Below are 13,236 nucleotides of genomic sequence, written 5' to 3' on the forward strand. Positions count from 1 at the left end.
GAAGCCTTGTAAAGTGGTTGTAAAAGCTGTGTTGAGTGTCACTACCATTCTTGCCGTCAATCTATTTGTTTGATGTGATCCTCATCTGATTTCCAACAGAGAGAAAACCCAAGGTAAACAAACATCGCAGCAATATACGAAATTTGATGCAGGCTTAAAACCATTTTTACTCATGCAGCATCCAACTCAATGGACTTGAAACCTTTTCCCCAAGCCTTCATTCAAATTAATAAAGATCACAGACCTCTCTTGAAGATGAAGCCTATTAGCCCTCTTTATAGGGTCACAAAATGCTTACAAGACTTGAGGTATCAAGGATGTAAGAATATCTAACTTTCACCACTGCTTCTTCCCTTTTTTCTTCCTTTTGTTGCCACTACTACTGCCACCTCCACTGCTCTTACCATTTCCAGCCTTGGCTGATGGGCTCTCAGTAGAGGTACCAGCGCTGTGGTTGTTGAACACGCCTGCTTGCACTGCATTCTGTAACCACTCAAAAAATTCTTCTTCTGTCATGGTTTCCTCCATATTGGGTCCTGGCATCCGACCACTTCTTTGTCCTGAACTTGATCCTTTGCCAGTATTGTGTTTGGAGGTCACACTGGTGTTTACATGAAAACTTGGCTTGTGACTGTTGGCTGGGCATCTCATTCCCTGCACCAAATTCAACATCATGCACATTCAATCCCAGTCCCTATGTGAGAGGATATACAAGTATTTTGCATTAAAAGTAATGCCACTTGTATATTTTGCCATAAAATAACTTTAAATTGAATTCAAATAATCTCATAATCGTGGAAATGGCATTTGAAGAAACAATATCAACACGCACATCACTGCAAGTTGATAGTATAACTCAGTCAAACAACCAAGAAACTAGTGAAGGAGGGCAAGCAGTTGCAAATGCCTGCTAAATTATTCTCTCCTATTCTATTATGCCATTCCAATTAACTTGACGTTACTTGCTCCATTGCATTCGTTGAATAGCATCTAAATAAAATCAACAGACACCAGCAACCCTTCAGTCATCCCTGATCACTAATTTTTCCTAAATTGTTTTATATTTCCTTGTCAGATAACCTCACTAGGAGTATGTTAAAGATATCAGGAGAAATTGTCAAAACAGCAAAACTTTCATATACCAATAGGAAATTGATTTACCTGACAAATATACCAGTCAGTGGCATCATATATCTTGCTATCTGCACAAACATATGCAGTGGGAACATCAACCTGTAGAAAATAATTTTATGTGAGTAAGCCAGATCATAATCCAATATACCGAACAAAATATTCATTTCTATACATATCACATACAGGAGAATTTTCTATTGTCCTTTTCCACAAACAAAATTCTGACCAATTGCAAATACCTTCTGCAGTAATCCAAAAAGGAAGGGTTGTGAAGATTGCTCAACCCATCCATCTCCATCTTTTGCTTGATGAAAATCTTGGCAGTCCTTCAAAGCAAAACACCCAAAAATTTTTAAAAAAGCACCACCATCCCATTTGGAAGGAGCAAGTCTGGAACTATGGCAATCAGCTGAATACTAACTTTTGTAAACAAATGAGAATAAAGAAAAGAAAAGTTTGGAGGGAATATAAAAAACCTGGCACCATCTTGCTTGCAATTTTGATTTCTTGGTATGTATCCAAAGATGAAAGTTGCCACACCTTTTGCAAGCTATTCGCCTTGATTCTCCAAAAGGGTCGTCAACATCAACCTCTGAACGTGCAAACCCAGAGGCAAAAAGACCATGCTCTCCATTCTGGTCAATCAATCACATTATCAGCCTAGGTTATTTGAACGGATTGGCATAATTCAGAGAAGGAAATTATTGCCCAAGACCAAGTGAAGGTTTGCATAGAGATTATCTAGATATTGCTTCCTTGCAATACATAGGACCAACCATATGAGAATATAATGCTCTAAAACATTTCAGACAGTTCAATGTGCTTATGGGAGCAAATAGGGAACAAGGAGATGCCAGATGAATGATGGTTTCACCAAAGGTGTCATATGTCACTCTTTTCAACATAGGTTTCACAATCAATGAGAACTCCAAAACCATGGACTAGATTTATTCCCTTCCAGTTAAATTTGTGGAATGACCAATGGCCGAAAGTTACACAAGTCCAAATAAAAAAGATGTGATTTTTTACTTTTCAAACACACAGCAATGCTTTGAAGCAAACAAGCAACAAAAAAAATGAAGTAGGCAGAGAAATAAACCACTGAGCCAGTACCAATACAAAGTGGATGCATAGGAGAATAATTCAAGGTCAGCTATCAAGAGTAGCACAAAATAAAAAGAACAGAAATTACATATGCAAACCTTTTGTGAAGTGCTTTGGAAACTACGGAAATAGTTCAGCAAGTCTTCCCTTCTCAATTCATCATCATATGCTTTTCGCTTCAAGGAATCAAGTAACACCTAAAAAAGACATTATAAGAACAATATAGTCAGATTATGAATCAAATGCTAAGTGCTTTTATTTCATGCAAAAAACCAGGCCAAGCAAACAAATTTACCTCGTATGCATTTTGAAGTTTCTTAAAAGCTTCTGCAGCCTTCTCATTGCCCATGTTCTTGTCAGGATGAACCAGCATGGCCTGATAACCAATTCAAAAGGTCTGAAGTGATATATACAAGCAATTTTCAGTTTTCTCTTTTCATTTGATTACAAGTTATCATGCATGTTTATAGGGTCTGTATTTAAACTCCATAAAGGAAAATCTAATTTGGTGGTAATTAAAGGATGACCAGCTGAAGAAACGTATCTATCCAGTCATTACAGAGTGACAAAACATGGATGTTTATTCACTGACTATACATATAATTAAGGTTTTAAAACTTGCAACAGAATGGCATAATATTTATTATGAAGTGTGTGAGCTGACAAATAATGGCATTACCTTCTTCCTATACTCTCTCTTCAAAACAGAAACATCCATGTTTTCGTATCGGGACAAACCCAATGCAGAGTAGTGATCAGTACAGTTCAATAACCGAACAACTTCCTCTTCGGAAGTCAACTCGGAATCAGCCCCACTGGTTGAAGGTACTCCTGGGCTACGATCTGCTGAAAAACCTGGGCCAGTCTCAAAGGATGAAGCATGAAAGGAGTCCTCGTTGAAGAAGCCTGGACGACCTTCCATTCCTGCAGAATGTTCAGAGGTTCTACCAGATCTTCTCTGTCGGTTGATGTTATTCTTTAGGATGTATACCAGAATATCACTTGAGATAAATGATAGACTCAAAGCCAAAAGTAAACCAAGCCATCCAGTATATGACCACACACAGTATGTGGAATATATAGTGATGATCAAAAGTGTGAGACGTTCCTGGCTGAACATGAATGCCAAGCCTGGATGATAATGGAAATAAAACTCAATATGCTTTGACAAATATATCCAGACAATGAGGTGCTAAATGTCAACAAAGGGAAAAAGGAATTACCACTGATGATAATAACAAATACTGTTGTCCAGAAGCTTCCATAAAACCACAGGAAAACCAGTCCAGAAATGGCAACTATCAAAAGTCCAAGGATGAGACCTATGAAAACCCCCACAAATGCAGCTATGGCCTGAGTAAATCAGCATTTGAAACAGATCACAACCATGCATATAAATGACAGTAAAACTGAAAAAAATGACAATGGAAAACACCATGAGGGCATAACAGGTAGCAGGGAAGTGCAACAATGCAACATTCAGTAACAAAGTGATGCAAAATTCCATACAATTACAACATTACAAAGAGAATATGACAATAGACTAAGAATTTAAGGCTTTTAAAAATATAACAGAAAGAAATTAACAACTTACAAATTTAACAGCAATTGACTGGTTTGGTTTTAAAGGGAATAGGTATAAAGATGCATAGGAAGGGTTCTAACAAATGTCTAGATGAAAGCATAAACCAAGCTTACCAGGATGATAAGAATTTTGGATATTCCAACCATTGCAATAACTGACAGAATACTACACCAAATGACTGAAAAAAAGGATGTCGTCCCCAGCCGTAAAAAGGAATCCATGCCTCTGAGAGTACAGTCCAGCCATACCATTGACAAAAGAAGCACAATGTTCCCAAATTGCACGAGCCATTTTAAAACAACAGGATATGCTTTTGCAACCTTCATTTTAACATAATCACGAGAAGCATATATATTGGTTTTTAGAGAAACAAAAGGTGGCTCCTGCCTCTCCAGCCACTCACCTGCCACCTTCAACATGGACAAAGCTGATGCCCTCAAGTTTCCAACCACCATATCCATATTTTCCATCATATTTTTCAGTTGCAGACCATTCAACAAGTGACCCAGTCCACTTTTTGCATGCTCTGGGCCACTTTCACTGCCAGGTAATTTTCCATTGTCTTGTGTTACACCAGGAGTTTCCACTGAAGGACTGCCACAGTCCATTGAATTTGTCATAGAAGAGGCGGGCTCCTCAACATCCAGCACTTCATGTATCTCTTGATTCTCTTTTCTCTGAAAATCTCCAGAGTTTTTCATAATATTGTCCTCACCCTCAGCACGGGCTGTTTTCCTCACTCTATCTGTAGGATTACTTGGCTGGTTGCCATTGGGGAGTTCCTCTCCAGGGTAAACCTTCATTTCACTTCCTTTTCCACGTCCATTATTATCTGAATCTGAAACATTTTTCTTGTGATTTGATGAATGGCGGTCTACCCCATTCCTATGCTGATTAGCTTTCCGAGCCATGGTAGTTTATTTACGAAGCACTTGTTAGAGAGAAAGTTGGCTCAAAACATTTCTAGTTCTATCAAATACAGCATAAAATTCAAGATTCCTCGCGCATGAAAACCATATCCTGTCACCAAGGAACATGAAAAGTTATGTCTGCGAACTTTTTATGCATTGCTTAATACAAGAAAAGGCAACAAAAGCTTCTAGCAAATATCTCAACACCAAAAAATTAGATGATGCAAAATCCAAACAGCGTCACAAATAATCCCAATACTTACAGCATTTATACATCAATGAAAAGCACATGCAAAAGAATCTTTTATCTTTGCAAGTCCAAATTTTCTACTTTCTAAAAGTTCTCCCCCAAACTACAATGGGAATTTTGCTCAAACAGGTGAATGTGGTTGTAGATTTGTGTTGCATGAAAGGAAACCCCAATCGACCTTAGAAACAGGGAAACAGGACCACAACAAGCAACCAAAAACCCTTTGAGCTTAATAAGAAAACTAGCAATACCATTAAACTTGCACACAGGCTACTATCACCAACAAAATGAGATCTAATGACAGACACGGTAACATGCCCCACATGTGGGAGATTGAAATCAAGCCAAAAAAAAAAACATTCCACGAATTTCAGATGCAAACATCATCAAAAAACTTAAAGGAAAAAAGAAACCTAGAATTCAAAGAACAAACAAATTTGGTGACTTCAACTGAAAATCAAGGGGGAAAAAATGAACACCCACTAGAAAACCAAACCCACAAATTTAACAAAAGCAAGAAACCCAGTAGCCTACTATCCTCAACGATGTTAAGAAAAATGAGAACTTTAACAATAATACGAGAAAAAGATGATCCGATCATTAGTAAAGGGCGTACCTTTAGCAGCAAACCCTCAAGTCCACAGCTTACAAAGAGAAAAAAGTTGGACCCAGAAGACAAAATAGAGTTTGTTAGTGAGAAAAAAGCCCTAAAACTGAGAAGTATATGAGCATTTAATGAAAATAAAACTAAGAAAACCAGTTCGTTATTTATTTTCTTAGCTTGACTTCTTCTGATTGAAAAACAAATAGAGGAAATAAGGCCGTATCTGTTTGTGTGCGCAGTAATGATATTGTTGGATTTTGTGAAGGAAACATAACGGAGCTGTTTTTCTCATAAGTATCGTCATCTCCATCCATTGATGGGGTCCATGGTGTTGTTTGGTCTCTATATTCCCATATTTTATTAATTTGATCCTTTAGTTTTACAATCATCTCCTGCTTAACTGTCCAAAACCAAAATAGTTCAGTCTTTTATTTTTTAAATATCATCAACATGCTTTATTAATTTTTTTACGCTAGTCAACGGAAATATTGAATTGCTAGTTTTAATTAAGGGATGAATTAGGAAAAAAACTAGTGCAAGGATCAAGTTAAAACACAATTGAAAATACACTGTTAACTTTCGAGGTGTGGATGTTTTGAGTTTGTACTAGGGCTAGCATGGGTTCGGTATTTTTATAGATAGTTTTTGTGGCTGTAGTCGAAAAGAGTAGGATTAATATAAAATATTTGTAATTGTGATTTTTAAAAAGTATTTTTAAAAATATGTGTTTTATTAAATTTTTGCATATAAAATAGATAAAAACAAGTTTTTATCAATAAAAATATATTATTTTAGTTTCTATAAAATCAATATTTAAAATACAATTATATATAAATTTGATGTAAAAAGTTACTTTTTTTTTTAATAATTGAATAAAAAACAAAAACTATCACGGGTTCTTACGAGGTTACCATACAATACAACACAGCAAACATTTAATCGCTCTTTGCATTAATCTGGTCCAGTCTAAGGTTAGTGGACATTGATTGGTGTCTGGACGTTGTCTCCTGAGCTTTGTTCAATTAACAGTTGTGAGAAGCCGAAACAGTAACAAAGTAGATTAAACTCTTGTTAAATATTTTTTAAAAGAAAATCAGTGGTCAGTAGTTTTAAGATAGAAAGGAGGAGGAGGAGGCGGTTGTGAACCTGAGCCCATAGATTGGAGACTTCAAAACAGTTCTACTTCTGTTGACAGACAAATATAGTAGGCGGAGATTTTAAGGAGCTCAGAGGCAGTGGATCTTTTGCGTGGCCCTGTTGCCAAGCACACATGGCGCGTGTGCATTTTAAACTAACGAGAGAAGGAAAAGACAAAATTTATTAAAATAATATATATTTTTTATTTTTTAAAATTTATTTTTATTAATCACATGTTAAAACGATTTAAAATTATAAAAAAATAATTTTCAAAAAAAACTAAAAAAAATTCAAAAAAAATTTAAAATACAAAAGACTTAATTTATTTGATTGATTGTAACTTTTTTTATAAAAAAAAAACCACGTTGATTATATTGTTTAAGGAAACAAAAGAGGAGATGGCAGGGTTTTATTAAAGCTTATTTAGTATTGTATGAGAGCATCTCTAATGGAGAAGTTAAATGGAAAGTCAAAAATAAAAAAACTAATATTTTAGTTTTGTTTTATTTGTTTTGCACACTTTAGGAGAAAAGCCAAACAAAATGCTAAAATAATTTTTCTCTCTCATAAATATTATTCCTACATATCTCTTCAAAGAGTCAAAACCAACAAAGTAGGGCCATTAAAAAAAATAAACCAATTAAATATAGCCATATGGAAAAAAAATAACATCAAACTTATTAAAAAATAATAAAACACTTGTTTCTTTCACTTCAATATAAATGACTCTTCAAATGGCTTTTTTTTCATTGGAATAGATATGGTAAAAAAAACTATATTTATACTATTTAAAATGCTATTTTATCAATTTAGCTTTTCAAAATAGCATTTTGCATTGGAAATGCTCTTAGTAATTGTTTTTTTAAAATATTTTTTGTTTAGAAAAAAAATTAAAATAATATATTTTTTTAATTTATTTTTAATATCAACATATTAAAACAAAATAAAAAATATTCCAAAAATAATTTAAAACAAATAAAAATATAATATATATATACACAGACACTAATTTATCTTACAGAAGGGCTCTTTTCCACGAGCCTATCAGATTTGTGTTGAGTTTTATACAGGACCGACCACACGTGGGGTGTGGCTATCCACATGCCTTCACTCCTTTCCTTTTCCGTATACAGGTCTGGAAATTAATTTCATTGACATTTTTTTTCACTCTTTATTTTTTACTCAGACTCAAAATAACAAGATGGAAACAAACTTGCTAATGCTAGCTATTTGAAACCAACATCCTGCGAGCTACTGCATTATTTTTTTATTTGATAATAAAAATATCTTTAAACTAGTTTACGGGTCATTAGAAAATAATTTTTGTTTAGGTTTCCTATAATTTGACTTTTCTCCTTGAAGCTAGTTGATCAATTATGCCTCCCAACTTCATCGCATTGACCATAATAAAAATTGCCTCAGCGTCGATGATAGATCTCAACAAGCTTTTCTTAAAAAAAAGGGAAAAGATTTCAACAAACGCTCTCCCAATTTGACAAAAGAGACCTTACCAACTCCATTTCGGCTTTCTACCACCAAGCCCGCCTATCCTCCAGGCACCGCCATGGATCCGTATAATGCATGCGCCAGAGAAGGTCCCAAGTCACACGGCTAGCCAGGAGCAAGGTAATTGCACCCCGCCTTCTCCTAGTAATTTTTATCAGTCTTCTGAAAATGGGAGTATCAGCCTTCTGCAAATACGGAATGCCCACAGCTGAGATCTGCTAGGCATAAAATATTAAAATCTCCTCCAACTGAAACCATGCTTCCCTAGCAGAAAGGTGGAAAGGTAGTCAATGAAGCATCAATCAATCAGTGGTTACAGATTCCAAGCCGAGGGTTCGGGATTTGCAGTGTCGAGATTGAAACCAAGAATATCGAGAAAAAGAAAAAAAGAAAATCACTAGAGTAGGCTGCTAGGAACACAAAGCCAAAATGAAGTAAAATTTGCTCACTTCCGATATGCATTCAGATTAAACTAAACCAAACGCATTCTGAATTGAAACTTTTGTTTGAGAAAGAAGAAGAAAGGACAGAGGTTGTGTGGAGAGTTAATACTAAGCAGTTCAGGGTGGAGCTACGAGAAGCCATTTCCTACATATACATGCACAAAAGGCATTTCTCTTGCCACCCGCAGAGAGACAGTTCTAGAAGCAGGAATTCCCATGCCAGTCTAATCCTAAACACACGCAGAAACTAAGGTTTTTTGATAGCCATCCAATAACGGAACTGAACAGGTTAAATGATTCCCAACACGGGAAATAAAGCCCAAAAGAAGTATAATAATCAGTGCAAAGCTGCAATCAATTGTCTCAGAAGAGCCACATCGCAGGCATCTCAGTTCATATAAACAAGTAGAAAATTTACCTTGCTAATTATTCTTGATGAAGGAAAAGATCCAAGCCAAAGCGATAACACCATAATAAATCACATAGTTCATGAATAAAAAACATGAATATTTATCCTGATTATAATGTGGAAATACTGGAACCTATAAATTTCTGCGCATAAACTTGATCAAATACAGACCATATTTTTAATTACACAAGAAGATTGAGGTCCGGAAGGCATGTGCTGAGAACCACAATGGCAGTGGAGAACTGTTCTTCACAGAATACATCTCTTTCCACACTCTACTCTTCCGCTGATACACCAAAACCTGCTTATACGTTGCCAGGAAAACATATTCTCTCGTCTGGCTTATTGGGAAAATACCAGGTACCATTCCCCTAATACATCTCAAGCTCACCCTATCCTCCAAATGCCACTGTTCACTCTCATAGTCCTTCATCGCCCAAATTTTCATCCATGCTTCTGATATCTGAATCACAGACAAGCACCCATCCAACTCCAACAAATGCGCTCTATTCCCCGCCCTGTAAATCACCTCATCTGGCAACGAAATCTTCCTCCAAACATCACAATTCAAATCAAGTGACAGTATATACGAAAAACCACTAGTTAACCAATGAAGCGAACCATGGACAAAAACAACCTGGTTCCTATTCATGAGTGTAAAACGATCATCTTGAAAAGATACAAACTTCCTCCATTTATTTGTATCCGAATCAAATACCATGCATATAAATGTCCCATCTGGCCTGTGACCGAAAGTCCGATGATAACCAGCCAACACAACATTAAACTTCTGCGCTGATAAATTACAACCTAAACCAACGAGAGTAGCTTCACCATCAGGATAAAACCTAGTCACGGGCCTCTCCCTACTCCTGGGAAGCAACCTGAACTCTCTGGTCATCGGATTACAAACATAATAAACACCCTTATCAGGGATACTAGAGCAACACAACAAGCCATTACATGAGGCCCTGACTTTCACCCTATCTTTCAAGAAATCCAGTGAAAGTTCTGACACACCCCTTAAATTATCAGCACAAATTAAGCTTGATTTCAACTCTGGTGAATCTGAAACCTCTAACAGTACCATTGAGTTCTTAGTTGCTACTTCATTGTATAGTTGAACAAAATACTTATCTGATGATAATTTGTACCAAAGTTTGCATACAGTTTTGGCTCTAAACAAAGACTTAACAGGCAATCTAGCGAGAACTTGAATAATAACTTCATCAGGTAAAAACCCATCTCTTGAATTCATAATGCAATTCCAAAAAGAAAAGAAAATCCCAGACACCCAGTTGAAAAAATAACAAAAAGGATATCGAGGATTAGCTTACCAGATTGAAAAGAAACCAACCTTCTCTAATCTGGGTTAATTGGGATTCCAGTTTTGGTGTCAAAGATGCATTTGAGTGATAAAGAAAGGAATTTTACAGTCTCAAACATGAAGAAATGAGCAAAAAAAAAAGGGATTTTTCTTTCTATTTTTTAGTAATTAGAGAGTTTTGAGATCAGATTGAATAGGAACTTGAAAGGGAGAGACTTGATCTAAGGGAAGGGAGAGGATCAGGGAATCATCAAATGCTTCATCTGTTATCTAACGGTTATGGTTTAGTTTGATAACAGATTTGATTTCTGGACCCTTGATCACTACTATAATAAAGGGCCAAATAGACGTGATAACCAGTTGCGTGCAAGATCAAGTGGTTTCAGGTTCCGTTTGATTTTCCTGCACAACCGTGTTTTTCAAGAATTTTAATATATATATATATATATATATATATATATATATATATATATTATTTATTTATATATTTATATATATTTTTTTTTATTTTTTTATTTTTATAAGTTAATGTTTAAAATATATTTTTAAATAAAAAACTATTTTAAAAAACAATCTTAATAGAAATACTATAAAAAGAGTTTTAGTAAAGAAATTATTTCAAATATTTTTTAAAATACACACATTTACCATTTGATATATTTAAATTATTTTAATATATTTACAGTGAAAATATAAAAAAAATATTTTAAAAATATTAAATTAATATTTTTTTCCCAATCTAAACATACTACTTTTTATAAAAATATCCACACCACGTTACTAGGTACTTTTATTTATTTACTTAAATATACATTTGTTCATTTACTTGTATAAAAACAGACCTCCTGTGATAATATCCATAGATCCTATTTTTATGTGAATATGGAGTAGCAATACACCGAAAGTATCTAGCTATTTTTTATTGTTTTTTACTAAGAGACATATTCTTAAGTTAAAGCGACAGAGTATTTCTCTATTAATTAAATTTATAAAAACGAATCTATTTATTTATCATCAGAGTTAGATCTTGTATATGTACATGGAGTTTTTGCACCTTACAAAGTGAATGGCTATTAAATACACTGAATGGCTTATCTATTTTTCCATGGGATGGAATCTTAGGAAAAATTATTCGAATATGAGCTTAGCATCTTGTCTTTTCACATGAAATGGGTCGTGATGAAATCTTCACACTTTTATGACACCATTTTTCGCAATAAAATAGAATATCATCATTCCTTGTGCAAAAGCTCAAGAATATTAAACTGGTACAATGGTTGCAGATATTTTGTAATTTTTATTGGATTTGTATTTAGAATATAAAATGAAATTACTCTTCTTTCGGTTCATCATGATTACAATTATGATAAATATTAATTTTTAAAGTATTTTTTTTATTTAAAAATATTTTTTTATTTTTAATTCAAACACATTATTTAAAAACATAAAATAATAATAATTTAAAATTTTTAAAAAATAAAAATATAGTTAAATTGCAATGGTTAACTCCCGATGCCAATATTATATATAAACATTGCAGAATGTAAAAAGTTATTTGGAAACGCGGTTTTATATTGTGTTTTTAAATTTTTTTTAAAAATATATTTTTTTATTTAAAATGATAATATATATATATATCAATAATTTTAATGTAATGATATTAAAAATTATATTTTTAAATAAAAAATATTTTAAATTATTATTATTATTATTATTCCAAGAAAGATACCAGTATAATTTCAGGGGAGACCATGATTTGAAACTTGGAATGATTATGCTGTAATGTTAATATCAGACACTTCTATGGTACAAGTATTATATGACATACAGTGCGATTAACTATTTTTTTAAAAGACAGCGACATATTGTTTTAAATGAAAATGGTACGTGGGTGAAACGCTATCTACCCAAATATTCTTCTTCTTTTTTTTCTTTTTTCTTCCATGGAAAACTGTAATCATGTAATGTTTTTTCTTTTAAATGTTAACATGCATAGTAATTATTAGTTTTATGCCACGTGATATGTTGCAGGGCTGATAAAAAAAAAATTGAACCTAATTTTTTTTTCAAATCTCAATGAAATATTTAACATTATTATTAGATACAATCTGATAAGTCAAAATTAAATTCTTTGAACAGGACTTCTTGTTTAATCATGATTTAAAGTTAACCCATGAGAGTTTTTCTAATTTAATTTAATTGATTTAATGGGTTTGAAAACAGTTCTAAAATAATAATAAAAAACATGATTTAATTTAAAAAAAAATTAAAGTGATATTTTTTAAAAAAACTCTATATAATCTAATTGACCTGAAGAGTCCAAGGACAATTAAAAGACCAATAAAAATATAGCTTGTTTTAAAAAAATTCAACATGGTATTTTTTTTAATTATCTGGCTAAAACTTATTTCTTTGTTTATCTATTTATTTTTATATATAAAAAAGCATCTATTTTTCATTATTTTATAAAATGGTGCTTTTTTTAATAAAGATTTACAATGATATAAAAAGCAAGTTGAAATTAAAAAAAAATGCAAAGTTAATTTTTATGGTATTTTATGTGAAAATAAAAAAAAACAATTAATTTGAAAAAAATTATATAAAAACTTAAGATCTGTTTTTATTTTTATTGGATATTTCGTGATAGAATTTTAAATTAATTATGCTTATTGGTTTCATATAAAATTATTCGTAAAGTTATTACTAAAATTACCATTACAAATTTCTATTATCATTTTTTTAAAAAAATGATACCGTATCATATGATTTTAATTGGTTTTTTTTTTTAAAAAAAAGTGGAAGGTCCAATGAAGTCAAGCCTGGGCA

General features: G+C 33.1%; 2 protein-coding genes across 2 annotated transcripts; both read right to left on the reverse strand.

Annotated features, from left to right (window-relative positions):
* Window positions 1–133: 133 nt before the first annotated feature.
* On the reverse strand, window positions 134–5,853 carry LOC118045894 (uncharacterized). Its single transcript, XM_035054645.2, has 10 exons — window positions 5,601–5,853; window positions 3,937–4,843; window positions 3,462–3,591; window positions 2,918–3,369; window positions 2,534–2,614; window positions 2,337–2,435; window positions 1,611–1,769; window positions 1,374–1,460; window positions 1,162–1,233; window positions 134–654 (listed from the first exon to the last, which is right to left on the reverse strand). The coding sequence occupies exons 2-10, from the start codon at window positions 4,732–4,734 to the stop codon at window positions 337–339; spliced, it is 2,196 nt and encodes a 731-aa protein (XP_034910536.1). The 5' UTR covers window positions 4,735–4,843; window positions 5,601–5,853; the 3' UTR covers window positions 134–336.
* Window positions 5,854–9,135: 3,282 nt separating this feature from the next.
* Window positions 9,136–10,724, reverse strand: LOC118045565 (F-box protein At5g49610). Its single transcript, XM_035054230.2, has one exon. The coding sequence runs from the start codon at window positions 10,339–10,341 to the stop codon at window positions 9,262–9,264; it is 1,080 nt and encodes a 359-aa protein (XP_034910121.1). The 5' UTR covers window positions 10,342–10,724; the 3' UTR covers window positions 9,136–9,261.
* Between the last annotated feature and the right edge of the window lie 2,512 nt (window positions 10,725–13,236).

Source organism: Populus alba, chromosome 10, assembly GCF_005239225.2.
Source record: "Populus alba chromosome 10, ASM523922v2, whole genome shotgun sequence".
Lineage (NCBI taxonomy): Eukaryota > Viridiplantae > Streptophyta > Magnoliopsida > Malpighiales > Salicaceae > Populus > Populus alba.